At 38.4% G+C, this 25,607-nt stretch overlaps 1 protein-coding gene across 3 annotated transcripts in view; it reads right to left on the minus strand.

Annotated features, from left to right (window-relative positions):
• Window positions 1-935: 935 nt before the first annotated feature.
• The window catches only part of pip5k1bb (phosphatidylinositol-4-phosphate 5-kinase, type I, beta b), a 193,581-nt gene continuing 168,909 nt past the window's right edge, over window positions 936-25,607 (minus strand). For all 3 annotated transcript variants that reach the window (XM_039750765.1, XM_039750764.1, XM_039750766.1), the window contains 4 exons: window positions 23,798-23,953; window positions 22,397-22,541; window positions 13,131-13,248; window positions 936-3,331 (listed from right to left, as the gene is read on the minus strand). In XM_039750765.1, the coding sequence (XP_039606699.1) occupies window positions 3,329-3,331; window positions 13,131-13,248; window positions 22,397-22,541; window positions 23,798-23,953 (422 nt within the window). In that variant the 3' untranslated portion in view covers window positions 936-3,328. The remainder of the gene's footprint in view (window positions 3,332-13,130; window positions 13,249-22,396; window positions 22,542-23,797; window positions 23,954-25,607) is intronic.

The following is a 25,607-nucleotide window of genomic DNA, read 5'->3' on the forward strand; positions in this document are numbered from 1 at the left end:
AACCTGCGGAGTCATTGTCTTGCAGAAGCTTTTAAGATACTAAAAACATTTTTTGATTCCTGAAGCCAGTTTAGTAATAACATTCACCACTGACCTGTTAGAACAGAAAATAAAACTCGCATAGTCTCCTTAGCGTTATATTTACCCTCAGTAAAACGAGAACAAAAAAATTTTCTTTTTTAAACAAAAATGTTCTTATGTGTAACAGAAGCGTATTAATACCAAGGCATCAGCACAAACGGAGTAGGAGAGGTCCGCCTCGTGTCCACTGCTGTACTGCTGCAGACATGGTACAAGTCCTTTGTGCGACTGGTCTTCAAACCGTCACAATCGGCACAGCACAGCCATCCTGTATTTTTTTGTGCTTGCACAGGAGAGTGTCAGATGTCAGCGCCTGATCCACACGGTCGACGTGGCCATTGGGTTATCGTAGGCTAACACCGTGTTAGCGCAGTGACTTCCACATTGGCAGTGTCTGCACTGTGACAGTGCTTAGTGGTCTTTCTTGTTCTGCCATTTGATTGCAGTCATTTTGCCACCAAGCATATCAGGAGGTTTGGTCACACAGTGCATTACGTATCATGCGTTTTGCTTGAAGGCTCCACCCCACTCATGAATATTGATGAGTTATTAAAAAAGGCAAAACGCACACAAATATTCATGATTTTTTTTTTTTTTGCAGCATGTTATTTTATCCACTAGATGGAAGCAGAATACAATTCGGGCTCAACACTGCACGTCTGAACAATACAGCTTAACCTAAGAGACACTCTGGCTTAACCATTTTTACACAGAACTCCAAGGCCAAGGTTAACGCCAAGGAGGTGAAGCTGTTTCAGTGCGCATCAAAATGTTAAATTCCTGCTGCGTGCACTCCGTCTGGAGGAGCAGATTACAAAACCTCCATCACAATAAGCAAAATGAAACAAATGAAATTCAGCATAAAACATTTAATATTACATACATCTGTTTTTGTCTTCACTAAAATACACCTCTTTATCTCAGGAATAGAATAAAATATTTTCACTTTCAGCAAACTACATAAAGTTCTTTTCATAAATAATAAATTAGAATCTCTCTCTTAAGAATCATTTATGTCGAAGTACACTTATAGGCTACACAAGCTGTACGACACAAGCGCTATGATTCGGTCCCAGTAGCATTTTGTACAGGAGACATTCAAAAACCACAAAGTATCTGGAGAAGAATAAATTAAAACAACTTATTTACAAATGGATACAAGATCTGGTTGGAGGCTCTATATACATTCAGTGTGCGTTTTCATCCTTCTCTGCCTGTTGTGAATGACGGGTCATATGCGTTCTGTGCACATTGCTTTGTATTTAAAGAATAAACATCAGCAGCTTTTCACAGCTAAAAGAAGTTTGGCGTTCTGATTTAGAAACAGTTCTCGCCGTAACCTAAAAACAATCATTTCACACTGGCAGCCTTTGGCAAAGAGGTCTGTGTTGGCCGTAAGTGGCCTCACCCACTGCCTGGAGAGCCATTTCAACTGAAATGAGCTGAAACATCATGACACTGCACAGCTTACCGTCACAGTGAAGCCAAACGGCACACGCCCGTCTGACATGGTGCCAACTTGTTCTTCTATCAGCAAACAGCAGAAAAGTAGAAAGATTCAAAGTGACAAAAATAGAGTACATGTTATTAGCAATGTATACAAAATATATTCGCAAATACACAGCATCCAAATAATATTAGTTTAGAAAAGGTGTACAATTACAGGACGTTTTTTCTCTTGCTACCTGCTCTGGAATGATGCCAGGGAGGCCTCATTTATGTTATAATTTTAGATAAGGCTGAGTCCTTGGAACTGGTGTGGGGACTGAGGAGATTTCCACTAATTCATCTGTTAATTGTTAGTGACTTAATACGTGGAGTGCTTTGAAGATTACTTTATCAAGTAATTAAGTCACAACATTTTAAATAAGAGTCGCAGTCAACGCATTATTAGTGCGTTAACATAATTTTGATGAGAACAGACCATTAAGCCCAATAAGCTTGTCAATCCTACTCACCCAATTTCTCCAAAATAATATTTCTGGCCTTGCTGCATCCATTTTATCAAGCAGCTTTTTTTCAGTAAAGAAAAGTGGGAGCCAAGACATTTGCCACATCAGGAGACAGGCCATCACAGTGTCATTCACAGCAAGCCAGTTCACCTAAAATGGACATCTTTGGGATGTGGGAGTATTTTGGAGAACCTGAAGAATACCCACCTGGACAGAGAGAAGAACGTGCAACCTGCACACAGAAAAAGTGTCAAGGCTGGGAATCAAACCGAGTTTTAGTGTGTATTCACTAATATCGTTTGTTTCATTTCTGCTGCCATTTCACTACTCTGATGCAGTATGTACATTCCATCAAGTCAGCACATCCACTTTCGCACAGTCACTTGACATTTTATAATGACGGTTCATCTTTTGTGTGGAACAGAAATCTCAAGACATACCATAGTTAAAGCTGACAGATCACAAGCAAACCCTGCAGAGATGGCACCCGATACCAGAAGGACAAACTGCTGTGCCTGTGAGCAAGCCAGTAATGTGGTACCATAATATAAACCATATAATGTATAAAGAGAAGAACTGAAAGGAGGCCACTCACAAGACCCCATTGCCATATGTTATAAAAGGGAAGCAGGCAAAGTCCTGCGTGGTACTCCGCATCATGATAAGTGCGAGACTAAGAAAATGAAGGGCAAAGATTTTGGTTGCTGCGATTTTGCAGTTAGCCTGAGCGTTAAATTATCAGCTCCTCTGAGCATTGCAGATCCTCTTCATCCAGGAATTCCTTGAAGTCTTGGCTCTCCAGCATGTGTGAAACATTGTAAACATCATTATTATATAAATACACTTCTAATTTTGGCAACATGACTTGGTTTGGAACAGCTTAATCATTAAAAAATGATCAGTTAATGATGTACTTGTAAAAACGATTGATTCAAAGATCCCAACTCTCATGTGTAATTTGGCATGCTTGAATGTCAGGAAGCCAAGTGACATCAATGGGTCTAGACTGCATACCAAACAACGTTCTGACATGCAAATGTGAGCGAGTGGAAGTGGAAACTGTGGAGCATTTCACTCACTTTCGCCCTCTTCAAAGTCCATCATGACAGAGCAGTTGTTGATTGAAGTGCACAGAGTTAGCAGCTTTGAAGCAAATGGCCAGCAGACAGCCAGGAATGTCACAGCCTGAGAGCTACGGCTGCTGGCAGAAGGGCTTGCTGTCACCTTGGGAGTGCTCATTTGTCCATCGTAGACACCAAACTCTAATCTTCGTCAGGTCTGACAGATATTTTACTTTACTGGAAGAAAAAAAGAACAGTTCAAAGTTAACCTTTTTAATTATGATACGACTTTATCTTGGCATTTTTGTGATTACACTTATAGTTCCGAACAAATGCAAGTGTGTCAAATTATTAGCCACTTTGTAACATATTATGATTTTGCAATGGCAGCTTTAAAGTTAAGCGTCTGGATCAGAAACTTAGCCCACAATCAGATCACTACAAACCTCACGGCTGCCACTCTATTTTGCAAACGTTCAGCTATTTAAACAAAGACGTACTGTACTGAAGTCATCTAGAGATCACCATGCCCAGGATCAAAAATGGTGGTAAGCAAAGGAGCCTCCACAGTCTGGTTGACTGGTTGCAGCCAGTTTAGTGATTATAATCTTAATGCCAGTGTTTGTACATTTCATCTGTGAATCAAAATGATCAATAAAAAAAATCTGTTCTTCCTTGCACCAGTTTTCTAACCTACCACCTAACATCCTCAAAGCCACATACTGTAGTTCAGGGTTGTGGAAGCCTAGGACGGAGCCAGCCTGGATAGTCTGCCAGTTCATTGCTGGTTCCACTTACACACGTACTCACACTCACCTGAGACCAGTCACTAAATAACCAAACACACACAGCGGTTTACGTTCAGAGAAGTTCTGAGATTCAAGGTACAAACCAACCCAAGGCAAGACGCTGCTTCACTGCAAGGTACACAAAAGAATAACCGGGAACACCATCTCGCGCCGTGACAAGGCGCTTCACGCCAACAGTGTATTTCAGGACCGTGCGAGGAAACTGCACCCCGAGTGCAACCAAACTTAACCCTAGTAGAAAGCGCAAAGTCCATACCAAACAGGCATATTTATTTTCTTTGTTAAACATATTATTCATTTATTTTTAGAGCCACCTTGCTTTAATACTGAATTATGAGGACTAACAGCTCACTCCACTTGCATAAGACAAGGCAGAAATCGATCTTGGACACCACTGGGCCAGTGTAGAGCCGGCAGTCAGACTAAAGTACATGTCCATGAGACACTGGAGGTGCAGCACGCAGTAAACTAAATTAGCAATTTATATGTTACTATGACTTGTACTTAAAATAGCTTTACAGGCCTGTTTTCTTATGCTTACAATAACATTTAGCTTACATATACTGTATGCACATACATACAACTGTTTATCGTAAAAAACATTTTACTTCAAGTTGAATACAATATGAAATGATGAAGCTTGACGTTGAAGCTGTACCTGTAGGTCATGTACAAACTTCAAAAGCAGAGAAGACTGCAGGGGAAACTGACAAAAACATTGGTCAGACACGTTTTATATAAGTCGTTTTGCCAGAATACTCTGGTTTATATAAATAAGTTGGGAGAAAAAGGCCAAATATTGTAATTACTGCCATCTACCTGACTTTTAAACAATTTTGAATAATCTGATACAAAAAAGCAGCTATCATACCTTGCTGTTCACAGTTTGATCTAACATCTGAGAGGCATCTTACTGAACTTGGCATTACCATCCAGCCTAAACCACCCGGAGTCACCTGAGAAAACTCAGAAATGTGCAAACGGAGAGGAGTGTGTCTGACTGTTCCTGGGGCTAACGGGACTACCGACTCTTGCTCTGATGAACACAAATTTCCTTTTTGTTCCTCAAAAGCTGTTTGTTTTAAAAAGAGAAAAATGTCAAGCTTAGTGTTGTTCAAATGTTTTGTTCTTGGCGATGACCCATCAATAGTCACCTGAGGATGGACCAGTTGCCTGGAAGCTAACAAGTTAAACTTTTTCTGTCAAAAGAATAGCAGCGTTTATTATAAACATCAAGAATTAACATGCTCAAAAATGTTCAAACAGTGCACATTCAAAATAAATAAATAGCTCAACAAATAAATAAATCTATAAAATTGTGCCATAAAACTATCAGTGTTTTTTGGGGTGCAAATACATAATCCAATAAATATATAAAAATCCTAAATCCAAACTACTGAGGTAAAGCCATGTTCGTGCCGTCCTCACTCTTTCCTGTCCTCGTCGAGACAAGGGAAGCTCCCCCTGAGGCAGCCCATCATATCCTGGTCTGCCACCTCCTCAGGACACTGCAGCTTCCAGAGTGCTTTGCTCTACCAAAGATCTTGCTACGCTGGAGCCATCCTCCTTATATCAACTCCCTTGGCCTCTCCTCCTTTTGCCTGCTCCAGTATTCAGCTGACGAGAGCATATCCACCTCACAGAGCCCTCAGTCCCGCTGCCCACAGATCAATCAGCACAATGGATGCTGCCTAACGTGTCCTCGTTACTGCGCCTCGTGAGTAACCATTGAAAGTACAGCAAAACCAAACTGCAATAACTATAGAAAATATACAGTCAAACATGTTATGGTCTAGCACAAGAGCTGCAAAATAATTCACCAGTGAAATTAAGCAATATAAATAGTCAAAAAAGCAAAATGACACAGAAACTGCCAACACATTTATCATCTTAGGAACAAGTGAAAAACGTCACTCATCATTTTTTTCTTCTACCAAAAGTTATCTTTCTATAAACAGCTGTATTCTAGACTTATTATGATATTTCAATATAAAACATACTTTATATGTGACATCTCCTGTTTGTAGTAAATGTCATTAAGTACTGTATTTGGTATGTAAACTCTTAACAAAATAAAATGTTGCATGCAGACAGATGGTCTAGTTTGAATTAATATCACCATAAGCGATCAACAGTGACAAGTATGCACATGAATACGTTTGCAAAAAAGTACGCCAGAATTCTTATCTCCATCTTCACACTTATTACACTAAATTTAAAATGTGGAAATACATCAAACATTATGGATTATTTTAAAGTTAAACATACAGTTTAATCGATTTGATTCTGTTACCCACAGACATGTACTGTACATAAAATGTCAGCTAAAAAAATTTAGTATAAACATATTTTTTGTATGAAATATGGTAACCTAATTTAATAGATTGTAAAATACTGATTTTTATCGATAGATGTTGGTGTGTGTATTAATGATTCTTGTATGTAATGCTGTCCCATCAAAGTTTTGCTGCTGCCTTCCCCTGCTTATAAAGTTTCAGAAGATGGATGGGTGAATGAATGTATAAAAATATTTCTTGAAAATTTTATTTCTGTTTTAACATGTTCTACATACAATATGCATGCCCTCTCCGAAACACATAAAGGCAAATTTTTGTATTGAAGTGTTGATGTTATAAGAAGAACATAAAAAGCTCTTTGGTAGATGGTTTATTCATAAGGAAGTATAAGGCTAAAGTAATTTAATAACAAATTAAATGGGGGGGAGACAATGGTGTACATCAATAAATGTTTCTGTATGTACCTATCAGTTACTTAATGTGCTGCAGGAGAGAATGAAAGAAGTGACATGGGCAGGAACAGGAACAAACTCTCACTTTTGGGTATCTTCTACATCTCTTTAGCAGTAATTTGTATTGTCATTTCAAAAGTATAATTTCACAGCAGAATACACATAGCCACTCATATCATAGGGACAACTCCCAAATTATAAAAAAAAATGTTCACACCTGCTACCTTGATTGATTTAACTTTTCAATATGGGCAAAGAAAAATAAAGTAGGGACAGTATGCTCTAGTATTTAAGGCACTGTAAATGAAACCCAAAAGCTGCTGGTTCATCCTCCCCCACCATCGAAGCCAACTCACCACCAGGTGGTGATCAGTTGACAGCTCCGCCCCTCTCTTCACCCGAGTGTCCAAGACATGTGGCCGCAAGTCCGACAACACGACCACAAAGTCGATCATTGAACTGAGGCCTAAGGTGTCCTGGTGCCAAGTGCACATATGAACACCCCTATGCTTGAACATGGTGTTCGTTATGGAAAATCTGTGATGAGCACAGACGTCCAATAACAAAACACAGCTCGGGTTCAGATCAGGGGGGCCATTCCTCTCAATCACTACCTTCCAGGTCTCACTGTCATTTCCCACGTGAGCATTGAAGTCTCCCAGCAGTACGAGGGAGTCCTCAGAAGGTAAGCCCTCGAGCACCCCCTTCCAGGGACTCCAAAATGGGTGGGTACTCCAAACTGCTGTTCGGTGCATACACACAAACAACAGTTAGGACCCATCCCCCCACCCGAAGGCGGAGGGAGGCCACCCTCTTGTCCACCGGGGTAAACCCCAATGTACATGCCCCAAGTCGGGGGGCAATAAGTATGCCCACACCTGCTCGGCGCCTCTCACCGAGGGCAACTTCAGAGTGGTAGAGAGTCCAGCCCCTCTCAAGGAGATTGGTTCCTGAGTCCAAGCTGTGCGTTGAGGTGAGCCCGACTATATCTAGCCAGAAACTCTCGACCTCGCGCACTAGCTCAGGCTCCTTCCCCTTCAGAGAGGTAACATTCCACATCCCAAGAGCCAGCTTCTGTAGCCGAGGATCGGACCGCCAAGGTCCCCGCCTTCGGCCACCACGCAACTCACACTGCACCCGACCTCCTTGGCCCCTCCCGTAGGTGGTGAGCCTATGGGAAGGGGGACCCACGTTGCCTCTTCGGGCAGTACCCGGCCGTGCCCCATGGGTGCAGGCCCGGCCACCAGGCGCTCGCCATTGAACCCCACCTTTCAGGCCTGGTTCCAGAGGGGGGCCCTGGTGACCCGTGTCAGGGCAAGGGAAAACGCCGTCCAAATATTTTATAAATTTGCTAGGCCCAAACGTGTTGTGAGGGTCTGCTGGGAACATCTGGCAGAGTCCCCTGTCAGAATTAGCTTCAACTCCCACCTTCTGCAGAACTTCGACCACATCCAAAGGGAGATGGGGGACATCGAGTCCGAATGGGCCATATACCGTGCCTCCATTGTTGAGGCGGCTGACCGGAGCTGTGGCCGTAAGGTGGTTGGTGCCTGTCGTGGCGGCAATCCCCGAACCCGTTGTTGGACACTGGCGGTGAGGGATGCCGTCAACCTGAAGAAGGAGTCCTACCGGACCCTTTTGTCCTGTGGGACTCAGGAGGCAGCTAATAGGTACCGGCAGGCCAAGCGGAATGTGGCTTTGGCGGTTGCTGCGGTAAAAACTCGGGCATGGGAGGAGTTTGGGGAGGCCATGGAGAATGACTTTCAGAAGGCTTCGAGGAGATTCTGGTCCACTGTCCGGCGACTCAGGAGGGGGAAGCAGTGCAGTGTTAACACCGTATATGGTGGAGATGGTGCACTGCTGACCTCGACTCGAGATGTTGTGGGTCGGGGGCAGGAGTACTTCAAAGACCACCTCAATCCCACTAACATGCCTTCCAATGAAGAAGCAGAGCCTGGGGACTCGGAAGTGGGCTCCTCCATCTCTGGCTGAAACTTGGCTATCAAACGAAAACCCCATTAACAAACATTTGGACATAAACCCAGCATATGCAAACTTAAGAAGAACATCCTCATAATAGATAAAACTTTAAAACCAACACCCCTCCCAACCCCACCTCATTACCTGCCCCCCACCCTCCAACACTCAACCTACAACTATATATTTTAATAGAAGAATCCATTACAAAGCACATTAATTACCTGTTTTAAACTAGACATATAAATGGCATACTATTAAATCTCTAAAAATAGGCATATTAAAAGCAATCTGTCTTACAAGCAATTTATTTATTCACGTAATGTTGTCTCACAGGCTTAGTCACACCTAAGGTGTGGAAACTTATCTAGTCAGACTTGATGTTTAAAAATTTTAATTATCAAAAACACTCTTGGAATGAGTGAAAAATATGCATACAGCTTTGACAAAAAAGAAAGTTGAAATAAAAGGAAGAAAACATCTGAATATAAACTGATGTGAAAAAAGACAAAACATACTTATTTACATCTCTGTAATTCAATGCTGCATGAAACGGATTAATCCCAGATGTACTGTATATTGAAAGCAATTATCCTCCCAGTACACAAACAAAAACAGCAAAGAGCCACATGAAGAATGCAGTTTAGTGATGAACTCAGACATTCTGCGTCAAAGCACTACCTGTTAAACAAGGTGCGACTGCCACGCCTGCTCATTTCAAAAAGGACAAGTTTACAACAACTCCATCTGCTGACTTTCTGTAAACTTTGGCAAGAGAAAGTGCTATTCTAAATATAGTACTGGCCATCTAGTCATCTGTTTACTAACTTGCATATCCTGGGCTTACGGCTGCAAGACAGGATGTGGACGGAATGACTGCTCCATTGCTGGACACACACATACATTTATGTCTAGCCAGTTTAGAGTCACTGTTTATACAATCTAGACAGACATTAGTGGGATAACGGAGAAAAACTGTAGTACCAAGCACAAATCAATGCAAACATGGGTAGATTGTGCCAACCCTTTGTAGAGAGTACTGTAAGTACTCAAGGAATTCAACTCATGTTTGTGAAGCTTCTGTCCCCCTCACTTGTTGACCAACCTTTTAATATAAATGAATATACTCCTCCTTCTTAATAAAACAAATACACAAACATAACTGTAAACACATATATTCTTCCACTTATTAATGTAGCTTTTGTATAGCATTTAAATTCATGTCCATTTTCTTTAAAGTAGTAGTATACATTGTTCAGGCATCAGGTGCTTGGTGTACTTTATTGTAGAGGAAACTACCACAACATTAAGTTTTAACTAAACAGAAAATTAAAAAAAGAAAGAAAATAAATACACCTTTTATTTATAAGTTGCTTATTCTATTTATCAGGTATTTTTACCCCTGAAACTTGCGTTTCACCTTCAGTAAGACAATTACAAGACTGCCAATAAAGAGATGTTATTTAATGAGGATCATAAATGGGAGACAGTCCACTCAGGAAAATGTCAAGACTTGGTCATACAGATCCAAGTTCATACCGAAACATCATCCTAACAGGGTACAAAATACTAACCAAAAGTCTTAGTCAAATCCACAAGAAATTTGGGAACGAGAAAGAATCAAAAAGTTATAGATGCTCTGGAAAACACAGAAATTGATAATCAAACACTGAGTCATGGCTGAAGCTAGCTTTAAATATTCTGTCTGATAATTAATGATTCTAAGGCAAGTATATAACATCTTTGTGTTGCACCAAAACCATTGCCAGATGCTGTGAGTGAAAAGCTAAAATCTAAAAAGGTTAACAACATAAAAACAGTATTTTTTGGCCAATGAAATAGGGGAAAAAAAAAAACATAACTATCCGTATATCGCTAACCATAAATTAATACCACAAAGCTCTGCAAATAGGAGTATTTATAGGGAGTGTACAGTTCAATTTATCTACATTATGCCTCAGAGCTCTCAAGAACATGTTCTTCATTCAAGCACACCAGGACTAATCCTAAAGTATCATGATACCCGGTTTTAAGAAAGTTCAGAGGATTCACATATCTGTCTTTCTACTCCAAAGTTCTGAAAGCTGTTGACCCTCAGAGGAATTCATGAGCAACAGTCAATTCAAGGTAATAGACCGTCTTTAGACCTACATCACTGTTAGAATCATTAAAAAAAAAAACTCTGCCAAAAGTAACTAGAGTCATCTATGACTGACTGAACAAAAATTTGTTATTTTAAAGCTGATTGATAGTTTCTAAAATAAATAAAATTAAAAATGACAATCATTAGCAATATATAGGCAAAAGTCCACACAAGATAAAGATTCCCACAGACCCTGACTTAGCTCCTTAGCAGTGTGGCGGATGGCTGAGGGTGGTATCCAGCCGGGACGCCCAGGAGGACCGGAGGAGGGCTTGCGCCTTCTCCAGACCACGAGGGGGCGACCACCCTGGTTGCACTGGGGACCACGAGTGCAGAGCTTGGAAGCTCAACCGTGCAGGGGCCCATGGTCACCACCAGGGGGCGCCGCAGTGGACCTCAGCACTTCCGCCACACCAGGAAATGCTAGGGGGAAGAGGAGCGGCTGGAGCCCATCTGGGCTTGTATAAACGGGGCCGCCTCCCTTCATTCGATGACTGGAGTCGGGCGAGGAGTGGAGAAAGATGTATTGGAGAAGAGTGGAGGCGGCCCGAAGAAGGCAGGCACTGGACTGTGAGGCCTGGACTTTGGGGGATTGGTGCTGGAGGCACTGGGTTGTGCACTTGACTGTTGTAAATATTGTAAATAAATATGTGTGTGCTGGGTGACAAAGCGTTGTCAGTCTGTCTGTGTCCGGGGCTCGTTCCACAGCAGAGAGATGTTCCTACTTTTAAAAATGGTATTCCTCAGTTTACATTTTGACGCATGACATTTTATGGTCCCCCTTGATCATTTCAACTTGCAGATACTTTGAGCACGTGGGAGGTTTGGTGAAAAGGCCTCTTGCCATCATGGGCCCCTGGGCATGTACCCAGAACTCCCTAATATGGCACGGTAATATTGCCCCCTGGCTAAAAGTATAATAATTAGTATAGTGAGGTAAAAAATACAAAATTTACCAAAAAGAACAAGTAACAAACGCACATTAATGTCATTAAAAGATATGATATTGCTTTCTGGATGGCAATTTTGTTCCTGTAGTATCTGAAGTCTGGGATGGGTGGATAATGGCTTCTTTCAGCACCAGATTATGAAGTTTGTGTCATGCTTAGTAACAACTATAAGGAATAATGGATAGCAGACAATAATGGAATGTTCAGGCAATCAGAGTCAGACTGTTAGATGTTCATTCACTAGGTCTGAAAACCTGATGACTTCCAGTTTGGAGAACCTAGATAATGGCTAAGAATATGGTATTTAGTCCAACGGTCATACAAACTAACTTGAAGGACATTATGGTACTGTATGTAGAGTTTTAATTAACAGTATTTTCATTTAAAGTGCTTGCTTTGTCAAGATGTGTTATATAGTATACAGTATAAGCATGTGGAAAACATGTCCTCCATGGGTCTGTTGTGTGGCATCCCAAATGAAATGAGTTTAATGATTCAAATGTACTGGACTAAATATGTGACATAACTGGGAGCTCAGAGCACATAAAATGACTGAGAGGAGTACAACGTGTCAGTAGTCATTCATTTGATTTATTTCACAGTGGTGCTGTGTTGGTTATCTTAAATCAGGTTGGGACTATAGCATGTAGGAGACATTCACTGGATAATCAACACAGGTTCCAAATATATGGGTGTGGATATTGTCTTTACCTGCAGATCTGCAGATGTTCAATGTGGGCAGCATAAGCACTAGAGGAGCTGTGGCTTTGACAGCTGTTTCTGTGTTGTTGGACTGGAATGAGAATAGAGGGATCTATTTGTCTGGAGAAGAGGTACTGGTGATTACTGTGCATGTGACTTGGCTCTTATAATATGCGATTGCTTATATACCTTCCCACATTGCCTTGGCTCTAAGTTCTTACTGATATGGTTTTGTATATCAGATATCATTGTTCTTATCATGCATGATGGCTTCAATCTCGATTTTTTGTTATCTTAAGAAAAATATACAAGTGTGATCAGAAGTGTCCCCGTGTTATTATCTGACATTTGGTAAATAGTAAGTATGATGGTGACTTGCTTTTGACTATGTCTTTGCCAACTTTTTATTTCCAATTTTTCACTGATGTGTATATTGACCTTTGTTACAATGTATCCACATTCACTTAAACTTGTATGTTCAGCTGATTAAGATGCATTTGTGACCAAAAGGATCTGAAGACCCAGGGTGCGATGAAGTCAGGTCATTAACTGTGTTATAGAATAGTATAGATGCTTTATTAGCAAGAAGTGCTGACTAACATTTTACATAAAGATGTTTGATAAGTAGTGTAATTTTCCTAAATTTAAAAGGCCAAATTAAAGAGGTATCTTATACACTTAAACATGCAGAGCCGTGACTACTTACCAAATACACATCATACACTGAACCATCATCCTTATCATTTTCCAGCGTGCTCTGTTCTGATGTTAGGCAGATGGCACTGTCCTCCAGGGTAAATGTGGAACTTGAGGCTAGCATATCTCTGAAAAAAACAATAACTCAGGGTTAATCTGAGAAATGAACAGTTTTAATCAAAGGAAAATGCAAGCAAAAGAGAGAAGACCAAATGGTGTCAAATATATCCACTTATTTAGATGTCCTTAAACTTGCAAAGAAGATTGGTTATATTTATGCATGCATATTAGAGAGGCAACAGTACTCCAAAATTTTAACTTGCATTTGGAACTACACAAAATTTTAAGGAATTATTTATATTCCTTATGAAAATATTTAAAACTCCATGTAAAATATTTTGAGTTTTTTCTGTGATTTTCATCAGGTATCTGCACACAAAGCACCAGAGAGGGCGTGAAAGCCTGTAGCTCACAGAAGCCAGAAAACTGAACTGCACATAAAACAAAATGTAAACCAAGAGCTCTTAGTATTCTAGGCAGTTCATGTAATAATATAAAGTGATATGACGTTAACAGTTTTGAAGTTTGGCTTTGATTATTGACATATATACTGTTCATTTTTGTGCTTGAAAAACAGATCAATTGCTGAGAAAAATACTTCTGTGGAGAACACAATGCTTTGGCATACAGTGTCGTGGTAATGCAGACTTTATTCCACCAGCACCAGATGTGAGGAGAAAACCGGATGTGGACAAGTCCACTGCAAAACACAATCAGTCACAATTAGCTGAGAAATATCATTCATGCTGAGAGCCCACAATGAAAATGGGGCCTGCATGCTATGGAGCAAAAATGCCAATACCTCTTCCACTGAGCTATTCCAGTTCTACTTTAACTTACAAAAGATGATTAAAATTTACAGAGCTCTGGAGTATTTATGCTATAGATAAAACATTTTACACAATTCTGATTGTTATGCCACATTATGCCAATATGCTTTTTTTTAATTAGGAGTCTAAACACTGCAGGGAATAAGAACTTTGCATTTCTTTACTGCAATTCATCATATCTAGATATTTAGGATTGTGTTTCCACCTTTCCTAATCTTCAAAATATAAGAAGCAGCATCGAGCATTGCATTTTAAATTCTGGTCAGTTTGTATGGTAGTCTGACTTCAATATCATCTGCCATCATGTGGCACTGTCATTCAAAGTGTAGTCTTCTTCTTTCGGCTGCTCCCGTTAGGGGTTGCCACAACGGATCATCTTCTTCCATATCTTTCTGTCCTCTGCATCCTGTTCTGTTACACCCATCACCTGCCTGTTCTCTCTCACCACATCCATAAACCTTCCTCTTTTCCTTTTTCCTGGCAGCTCTACATCCTTCTCCCAATATACTCAGCATCTCTCTTCTGCATATATCCAAACCAACGCAATCTCGCCTCTCTGACTTCGTCTCCCAAACGTCCAACTTGAGTTGACCCTCGAATGTACTCATTTCTAAGTAAAAAGGATAAAAAAAAAAAACAAAAGTACCCCCCAGTGTCAAAATTCTGGGTTGAGACACAGTCTACAGTCTTCTCTTAATCAAATGACGAAGGTCTGCAAATTTTGGTAGGGACTGATCCAGTGATGTGAATTTATACAAGGGACATACACACAGACTATATATATATTGGATTACGGAAACTGATAATGACCCATAGATATTCAAAGGTCAACATCTAAATCAATAAATAATCTCCAGACCCTGCCAACCACCTATAATTCAATGCAATTAAGTGCAAGTTTAGGCTGCTTACGTCACTGTTTCACATTCTTTGAAGCTGGCTATCACATTTGTCCTCGATCTTAACATACTACTCTTACTAACCATGTGCAATAAACATTTCTGCTTCTTTGAAATTAGTACATTATCCTTCTTCATGAGAATTTAATATAATTATCAACCTTTTTGTCATGGCTTTCACAAGCTTTCTCACCTTTATTTTTTGTCCTTGAAATATGTTTTTCTAATTCAATTCCTTGCCTAAATCAGTCTTTATTATATATGATAAACTCTAGGGTGCACATTTACCCTCCTCTTCAATTATAATCCAATTATGACATTGTTTACCTCTATGTAACAGAAAGTTCTATAAAAGGGCACTAAATGAAATAAAGATGTGTTAACCAATATGCATGTTGGCTTTGGTTGATGCATGTTACATTCCTCACTAGCTTCGTTCATCATTCTGCAGTTTTGTCACGGATAGTAACAATGCCCCTTAACAATGCAACTTTTCCTAAAGAGTTTCTGGACAACAACTTCATTCTACGAAGCCCTTCTCTCCAAATAAATACCAAGAGTCTAAACACTGGAGTATTCCAGTAGCTCCAGGTCACTGCTGTGAAGTTCTTAACTTTAAAGCAGGGTATCTCTCTACGATGGCCCTGGTTATACATCTGCATATTTTTTTGCAGAACTTTGACACGCAGTCCTTGCCAGCTACAACATACTTCCAAAAAAGAAAACTACTACAGTACTTGTTCCAAGACTAAAGCCCATTCCAAAAGACATCACTTAACATTCCTCAGGAACCATTACCTGAAAATACTGGGTGTTTTAATGTCATATACTGAAGAGACACTTCACCTATTGATAGAGCTTTTCAGTACTCTTTATCAGGTCTGACAACTTTGATGTGTATCCTGTGTTTGGCCTCTTACATTTATCAGAACATACAATGCAAAACATTTTTGGACTGAGGGTAAACCTGATCACTGTCCCTTCATAATATTTTTAAATACATTTCAAATTACCATCTGTTTTGCAGGAGTCCTTTGATAAGAAGAGTTAGCCATGTCACTAATCATTAGCATTTTCGTTATAAATCCCTGAGCCACCCACAACTGTTGGGGAACTTGGCAAATAAGCACACACATCTTATCACTGCTTATGTATTTAAATGTATGTGAAAAAATGTAGAATGAACAATGACACTGAATGAAACATATTGGCCTTGGATAACCGACGATTACACTGCCAAGGCTAAGCTTTTTCTTTTGACTTCCTTTAAGAAAACAGTTCGTATAAGATATAAACATTGCGTCTTCAAAAATAATTGAAAAGAAAACAACACCATTTTCCTATGAGAAGGCAGGGTTAGCTGGGGACCAACTTCTGCTTTTTAAAATTTCACTTATAATTTAGTACAGCGCTGCTTTTAATCAAACATTTATTCTGGCTGCTTCTGTATTGATGCCATCCAGAGCACAATGGCTATTCCACGTCTTTCAAGAAGAACACAGTTTGCTCAAGCTTAACCTTCATGCATTTTATTATTGCAAGAACATGGAGTAACATTCTAAGAATGTTGTTAAATCAAAAGGAAGACATACAAAATCTTTTATTTTATTTTGAACTTGCTTGAATGGATGACACTCTTTTGCCATTAAAGTACTGATACAAACAAAGAATAAAATGTTCCTATTAGATATTCCTTTTTAACACTTAGAACTGAATACATCTATAATTTTAAAAATCAACTATTTCTAATACACATTCAAGAAAAAGCACACAGTACTTACTAACTTACTTGACCTTGCTTTTTTGAACATTGTGTCCTCTCATTTATCAATTTAACCTTCCATTCTAAACTCAGGTGGTTTAAGCAGCATAGTCAAGAAATGACGGCAGGTTACGCCATGTGTCCCATAGGCCATGAAAAATGTTACAGTGTAGTTCTGGTTTGTACTCCTTTTTGAATGTTTTCTTAAGAGGATGAACTGCACTGCCACTTTCCATGGGAGAGCTTGGTACCACAGGAGATACTACTGTCTGTTTCTTGCTTTGTGGCAACTGATAGTAATCTGGAAACAACGCAAGTATTCTGGTCAGGAACCTGGATCAGAGCATGCAAAGATGTCATCGCCACAGGAAGAAAGGATTGACTAAGTAGGCAGGCATAGTGTGGTAAAAATGTATCTAATCTATTTATTCATTTTAAGTCAATGAAAGTAATTTGGTAACACTTTAGTTTAGGTACTGTTAAAATGCATCTATAAAACTCATTTTAATATTATGCAACAAAACCTTACCATGCACTTCTTTAGGTCTTCATAACACTTACAAAACATCACTAGTTTATTCATCTTTCATTTTGGAGTGGCCTGAAGTGGCTTAACCAAGTCATATTTCTTATGATTTTACATTTTTAGTATAAGACCTATAAATCCTTCATTTTAAAAAGTAAATTTACCATCATGTCAATATGCCAGATGGCACAGGTTTTGTGAATATTATTAAGACCAAATAAGCCTTTGTTAAGGTCTTGTTACATAAGAAGAAATAAGTAATCAGTGCATTTTTGTAGCACCTAAACTAAAGTGTTACCAGTAATGTGCCTCTAACCTCACTTTACAAAGAGCCTGTACTGGTTGCCATATTGTACCTTATTCTTGTCTGTAAGGGTGAACAGTCTTATTTGTTCTGTAGAGGCAGAGGGTACAGAGTGGCTGTTCACTGTCTCTTTATTTGTTAATTTCTAAGCTTTGTAACTTTCAGTTTGTAGAAGGGGTGTACATAGTGGGAAGCTTTGTTACCTCATGTACCTGTGTAGTGTTTTTTATTTTTAAACTGTAAATGAAGACCTATTAAGCAGTAGATGACAAAAATGACATCTTCATTGAGCTATGACACTTTATTTTCTCTTTTCATGAGCCTGTGTTGCTCAACTGATTTGATTTTTCTGCATTAAATTACCTTAAAATGTAAACTACTATCTATGATATAACTAAAATACAAAAACTGATTTATTGGAGAACAAAAACAATACCGCCAAGTATAGAAAGCCACACAGATGAAGCTCTAAGAGATATTTAAATAATTTAAGAGACTTCACAACAACTTGACATTTAAGAGTGTCCAGCACATTTTTAAAAATGTATTGAAGTGCTCTGTTAGTGCACACTTTGCTCAATATTTTGCCTAGATAACTCATCATAAAGTCATCTTAATATATTTCCTAATTTTACAAAATGACTTTTGCACCATGTATTTTGTCTGATTTTAAACTAATGTTTTTAAAAATGCTTCATAGGTGTAAGATTGGCTGAAGTGTGTTTCTCTGGTAAACCCACAGTCAACTACTCACACACCTCATGACCTTACACACCTCATAAAATATCTAAATATTCAATTATGAACATTAATGTTGTCTTAGATAGTGGTTTACTGGCTAAGAGTTAGAAAGCTCCAGATTATAGTTTCATATTTAAGCCTAATTCCTCCACGTTTGGCCTTGGGCAAGTCACTTTGCCCTCCAATGTTCCATCCGTATCAGCAAGTCCTTCTTTTAGAACAACTGCACATATGAAAGTTAAATTTGTTAAGTTTCAAAATGGTGTTCATCATGAAAGTTTCTATATAAAATATATTTTTCTTCAAACATTAGTAGCTGTCCTGTTATTTGTAATTTTTTTATGGTCACCACACATATATTTTAATGACTAATTTTCCACTTCATTAGTATGCAGACTTGTACTATATGCTTTAGCTACAAAATCTGTGTATCTCCTCTGTGAAACCAGTGCTTCTAATAAGAAAATTTCCTAATAACTCATAGCTTTACTTCTCTGAAAATGGAATCCACAAACCGCAAACCACACAGATGATGAATTTATTCACTAGACTAGTACATGTATACAGTACAGTAGAAATAATTTACAAGGAAAGCTCACAGTCAGTCCAGTGGCAGCAGATAATAATGGAAAGGTTGCAAGTATTTTAAGAATGCAACTATCAAAACATAAGGATTATACAGAATAAAGTTTTTACATGTATAAAAGACTGATATTTTTAATATCTAAAAAAGACTGAATTAAATGTTGTATTTATACACACATACACACTGTAAGATATCTCAAAGTGTTTTCTTCTGTCTTTTCAAGGGAGACTGGATGTTGTCTCAAAACGACTAGTCCAGTAACCAAATCAGAAGTACCTAAGAGCAGATACAGCCCTGTGACATCAAAACCAACAGCCTTGCCTCTTCCAGTCACATGATCATGGATCTGAATTAATGGAAGAGTCAACTGGAGAACAGCAGTGCCAAAGAGCTGGTTCTTCAGATTGGGGAACAAGTGGTATTCAAATAGGGCTTTCATTCCTTTGACTGATATTTGGAAAATAGGAATATGTGGCATCTATTCTTCTTCTCAGTTTCACAGAGCAGCCTTTGCAAACCATGCAGTGTAAGTGGGGCACTGTCATGATGCAAAAGGGGTTACTGGTTTTCTTTACCTCCTTTTCCTTGATTTATACCAGTCTAATAATGACCAGTCATAGAGCCTTTTGAAGCATTTAATCAGTGTGGAGTGCAACCTCAACAACTTAAAAAATGTGCATATGATATCACTAGTACTGGATTTTATCTTTTTTTAATACTTGAGAATCATCATGATTCTGGTGCTTCAAGAGTTGCTTTGGGTTAGGGTAACAGTAATAGTAATGAATCCAAGTTACATCCCAAGTAATAAAATGTTTCCTAAATTTCTAACATTCCAAGAATGAGGTCTTCTATGTAACAATGGATGCAGTGATGAAGAAAGAATAGTTTTAGGTGACTCATAAGACGACCCTACAGTGTCTGTTAAGAGTATTTGATGCACCACAACTCTTTGATTCTCCATTGCTTTACACTTCATAGTCATTTTCTTTTGCTGTCAATATCAAAGTCTGGGTCATCTTTGAGAGGTATTCTGCTATGACAAAATTCTTGCAGGGCGGCACGGTGGTGAAGTGGGTAGCGCTGCTGCCTCGCAGTTAGGAGACCCGGGTTCACTTCCCGGGTCCTCCCTGCGTGGAGTTTGAATGTTCTCCCCGTGTCTGCGTGGGTTTCTTCCGGGTGCTCCAGTTTCCTCCCACAGTCCAAAGACATGCAGGTTAGGTGCATTGGCGATTCTAAATTGTCCCTAGTGTGTGCTTGGTGTGTGTGTGTTTGGTGTGTGTGTGTTTGCGCGCCGTGCGTTGGGCTGGCACTCTGCCCGGGGTTTGTTTCCTGCCTTGCGCCCTGTGTTGGCTGGGATTGGCTCCAGCAGATCCCCGTGACCCTGTAGTTAGGATATAGCAGGTTGAATAATGGATGGATGGATAGAAAATTCTTGCATATAAAATATTCTATTACACACATAAACAGATGAATGCTTCAGAACATCTATTGTTCTCTAGCTTTGAAAATTCAACAGACCTTGGCAACTGACTTTGCAATATCCACGCTGTAACCATGCTGATTTAATTCTGGATCAAGAAACATATAATATAAATTAGAAAAGCAAAAATAATATATTATGCTGCGATTTCGTGGGGCTTTATTTCTGGATTTCATTATAGTTTCCCTTTATATTCTATGGTTCTAATTCATTCTCAATTCAAATATTTAATTATTTTTATTTGATTTGATTTTGACATAGGTATTATTTTTTTCATGTTATAACTTTGTCATTATGCAATTTTTTTGAAGTTGGCACCATTATTTTGAGTTCCTGTGGAGCCTTTAATTTGATGATAATGGTTATTGTTATCATATGACAAAAAAGTAGCTGGAAAAGTTGCTGATTGTGATGTCGTTACTGCAACAGTATAAAAGTACGGCTGGGCAAAATGGTCAAAAATGTTACCATGATATCATTTTCTTTATCATTCAATATGGATAATTATGAGTAATTATTACATTAATTTACTGATGCTCAGCTTTAAGTTTTGATAGTATTCTGAATTCAGAATAAACCAGAAAAAATGATAATTAAGGTGTAATATGCATTACCAAACATCTTATTATTATTATCAGAACTGAATATTAATGAGTATGAATAAAATATGTAATAAAAGTCTAGATTTTAAAGCTCTTCTGGCAATTGAAAATCATTGGGCATATCAAATTTAGTGCTTACGTGCCAACTTTCCATTACAATCTTGCTTGTCTGTTTTTCTGACAACCAACAGCGTTAACAGGTACAGTAAGTTCCACCACAATCTCTGACTTTTTTTTTTTTCATTCTGCCGTGCTACATAAAACACGAGACATCAGACAGACGAGTCTCTCATTTGTTTGGGAGGTTCGATGGACCTGTGTTCCTGATTTTGTCTGTACGAGTCACAAAGTATGTCAGAGTATGCGACTGGCCTTTATGAGAATGTACTGCCAACTGCCACCAACTCCCTAAGATTATGTAAATGAAGGCTATGACTAAAGATTGCTGGAAAAGTTGTCTAATGTGACTTGCCCTTCAGTCAACTAAAAGAGGAATAAAGAGAATAATTTTAGACTAAGTATAAACAATAAAAGAGATACAGCATATTAGCTTCAAATAGTAATCAGTATTATTTGCTTGCTTTCGTATAGATTTCAGATAAAATTAGCTTTGTTTTGCAGCCCAGTGTTATTATTCCATGGGTACTCTTCTTAATGGACAGGATCAGAACACTGCACAAGTTTTTAAATGTAAAACAGAAACATCCACTTATTTCCAGCTCACCTCACCACCAAATTTTCAAGATTTATAGTTATTCTTGTTAAAGACTCTTGTTGTTGGTGAAGTTGTTTCTGGGAACTAGTTAGTTAGTTGATATACAAGATTGTGCCAAATTTTGCATACATTTCAGTCTCCACCCCCCCCCAAAAGACCATTTAACCTAAGTGAATCTAACTTTAATCTTGCAGCAATGGTACTGTACGAATAACATTGTGGATATGAAACATAATATGTAAAAGACAGACAAATGAATACGTTGTAGGATAAATAAATAAAACTTATTTAAATACTCCAAAGACAAAAAACTTGTCTTTGACGCTTAAATGTGTATACTTTACAATGGAATTAGTAAATGTGTTTCAACTTTAACCAACCATAAACATTCCAAATCATAAACAAAGATAATATTTACTGTACACTAAATGTGTATTAAATATTTGGCTTAATGGCACTTTCCATATGGGCGACAACTTGGCCTTTAATCTATTAGCAAGAACATGCAATAGCTGTTAAAAGCATCACTTTAAATAAATGGAAAAAAATGTACTTTTTAAACAGGCAACCTTTAATTATACTTTACTACTTACTAGAAAATAGTTTAATTTCTCTAATTTATATTTGTTGCAAAATTTGCTAATGCTAGCAAAAGGAAAAAAAACTGTCTATTGGAGGATTGCTGAAAAACCTATTATCAATTAAATACATTCATGAAACATGATTTGATATTCTTCTTTAAAAGCACAACAAATTAATTAAATGTACCTGCATTCAACATCTCCAGTGTCATTCATCAGGTAGCGTTCATTTGTGTACAGTGAAGTAGATGAGATAGTAGTAGCTAAGGAGGATGCTTCAAAAAGAGATGGAGCATTTGGCACCAGATCTGGCTGCTGCAGTGATCCAAACACTATGACCAAACAACAACAACAACAAAAAAAAAAGTTTACACATTATAAACAAGGAGAGGATGGCCTAGAGGGCTAGAGCCTGGACTGACGGAGATGATGAACATTCCTCTGAAAGCCTTGAGGAAAACGAGGTAAAGTGTGTGGAGATTGGAAAATGTAAAGCATAAGTAGGAGCCAATGTGGGAGTAACACCATCTATGTAGTGGAGCAGCATGGAGGAAAAAGACACAGAGAGAAAGTAATAATTATCACAGGTACCATCCCTGTTAAGAGTGGAATGAATGGAGAAAATATAATGCAGAATAGTCCTGCAATGTTCCCTGCTTGTATTTGTTATTTTAGTAGGCGTTTCCTGTGGCCCAAACAACAGGAAGGAACAGTAGGTGTGTCATGTTTGCAGCCTTGCTGGTTTGAAATAAAGACACCCTGTATGGGGCATAACTACATTTTGTGTGTGTATGTGCGCTCCACTGCTATTGTCTTGGCACTTGTTATACAAATGGTCTCAGTACTCATGTTTTTATACGTTCAATATATATCGAAAATGGGGGACAAAGCAAAAAAAAAATAATCCTTAACAGAGATCTGCAATTTTAGCTAATATGAATGAACTGCTGTATCTGTTAAGGTATGCTGATCAACCAGTCAGTAACACAAGGTTCAGATGTCTAAGCACTACTCAGTTATTTTTTGACAAAACGCATCATTTGTTTTTTTGTCTTTTTTTGCATTTTTGATTTCTTTTAAAAATGTAAATATAGTCAGCTTTTTAGCAGAAATTCTTTGAAATCAGTTCTGATATAACTATCATAATTTAAAAAACTATCTAAATTACATTACACTGTGAGGCGGCCTGTGGTATCTTATTTAATGAAATACACCTGATTTGTTTGTCATAACTTAACATCATTCATATATTTTATTGTTAACTTACACACTATTTAAGCTTTACACTGTTTTTTTATACCATGTACATTACAATACTATGACAGTAAAAGTATAAATGTGTCTGGGGGAAAAAAATGGGTAACTCAAAATATGCATTTTGTTTAATTTTGAATGTTCACAGTAACTGCACATATAAAGACCTTCAAAGGAAACATCTGCATTTCTTCTGAATACACTTACCTGACACAAATATGACTGTGTACTTCTTTAGTAACCATACCAATAGCTAAGTTAGAACAGAATAAGGAATATAACAGAACCAAAGCTCTCTGAGACACTGATACTACTTAAAACTTTTTAAGTGTACCTTTCCCTTCCAAGCTTGCAAGACTTCTTGTTCCAGTAAGTCTCTCCGTTCTGTCTTCTGCACGGTCCTCAGTATGGGATGACAGCACTTCCTGTGAGGAGGAAGTCAGCGCTGGGATGGAATTGCGGACTCTTCTTAAGGGGGAACTCCTAATAGCTTTACACAATAAAATATTTAGGATTATTAAAAAGGGAATAATATTGCTACAATGTTTAATTCATCATTACATCTTTGTCTATATCTCTAATGGTATTTACTCATATAAGATAGAGGACGTCCCTTTATGTTTGCATCTCAGTTGTACTATCATAACATTATAAATTACACCTGTACTACACTGCTTGTCAGACACCTAGGGAATGGGATAATGGTCGCAAAATTCTATGTTTGGTTCAAATGAACTGCATGCTGGTTCTTAAGAAACACCTTTTGTGAAAACACACAAGAACAGTTTGATATCCTCAGGTCAAAGTACACAATGTAAATTTCACATACACTCCTTGTTAAATAGGTATATCTTAATTTCCTCTTTTAGTTATTTTGGGTAAAACCATCACACCTTTACAATTAGTTCCGCCACACACATGCCTTTGAAATGTATTGTCATTTTCCAATTGTGCATTTGTGATCCTAGTATAAAACCCACTGACATATTTAGAAGCAATGGTATTCAGGCAAAGTAGCTCATCTAAAATTGTTTTGTCCTTCAAAATCCACCTCTTTCGTCCCATGAAAGGTTACCATGACAACAGTATTAACTAAAACAGAAATCTATCAGTTCTTTTTCATATAGTTAAGGTTTCACACCTAATGAAAACAAAAAAGTAAGTAGCATAGTTAGCAAATTTTAGTAGGTGTGGCAGGAACTGCCTTTCTTTGGTTTACACTGCTAATGATATACAGTACATTACTAAGTAATGGTAAATTGGTATTTAATATCTGTAACACTCAAGGATAACCTTTTTGAGAAAAGCATGGACACAAGGTTGCTGTTAACTGTATCTGGTTCAAGAATCCATCCATCCATCCATTTTCCAACCTGCTGAATCCGAACACAGGGTCACAGGGGTCTGCTGGAGCCAATCGAATATTTGGGCCAAATGCAAATGACTGATCTTGTGTCACTTTATATAAGGATATGCTGTATGTATATTGTTTCTGTACCTTGGTTACTTGCATGATGATTTAGCCGACTAGAATAGTTGTCCACATTTTCCAAAAAAGACATCATCAACATTCAAATATAAGATTCAGAAATAGCAATTCAGATTCCGACCTGGCTGGAAACTCTACATCAACTATTAGTGATAGCACAGATGTGTATGTAAGTAGATGTGAAAGCTTGTCGCCTATGTCTAAATGTGCTTTATGTACCTGGTGAAAACATATGACCTCTGGAAATGTTCTGGAAAGTGCTTTAAGAATGTAAGGTTTTACGGCTGTAGTATTATATATTTTAAATACTCTGCTTTATATATTTGAAATACAATCAACAGTTGTATTTACAATCTCTGTGTTAAGTGGAATCAATGAAATGTAGAAATTTGAAATCAAAAAATGTCCATCATGTTTTCTCTAGGGGCGGCACGGTGGCGCAGTAAAGAGACCTGGGTTCGCTTCCCAGGTCCTCCCTGCGTGGAGTTTGCATGTTCTCCCCGTGTCTGCGTGGGTTTCCTCCGGCGCTCGGTTTCCTCCCACACTCCAAAGACATGCAGGTTAGGTGGATTGGCGATTCTAAATTGGCCCTAGTGTGTGCTTGGTGAGTGGGTGTGTTTGTGCGTGTCCTGCGGTGGGTTGGCACCCCCTTGGT

Source organism: Polypterus senegalus, chromosome 4 (genome assembly GCF_016835505.1).
Source record: "Polypterus senegalus isolate Bchr_013 chromosome 4, ASM1683550v1, whole genome shotgun sequence".
NCBI lineage: Eukaryota > Metazoa > Chordata > Cladistia > Polypteriformes > Polypteridae > Polypterus > Polypterus senegalus.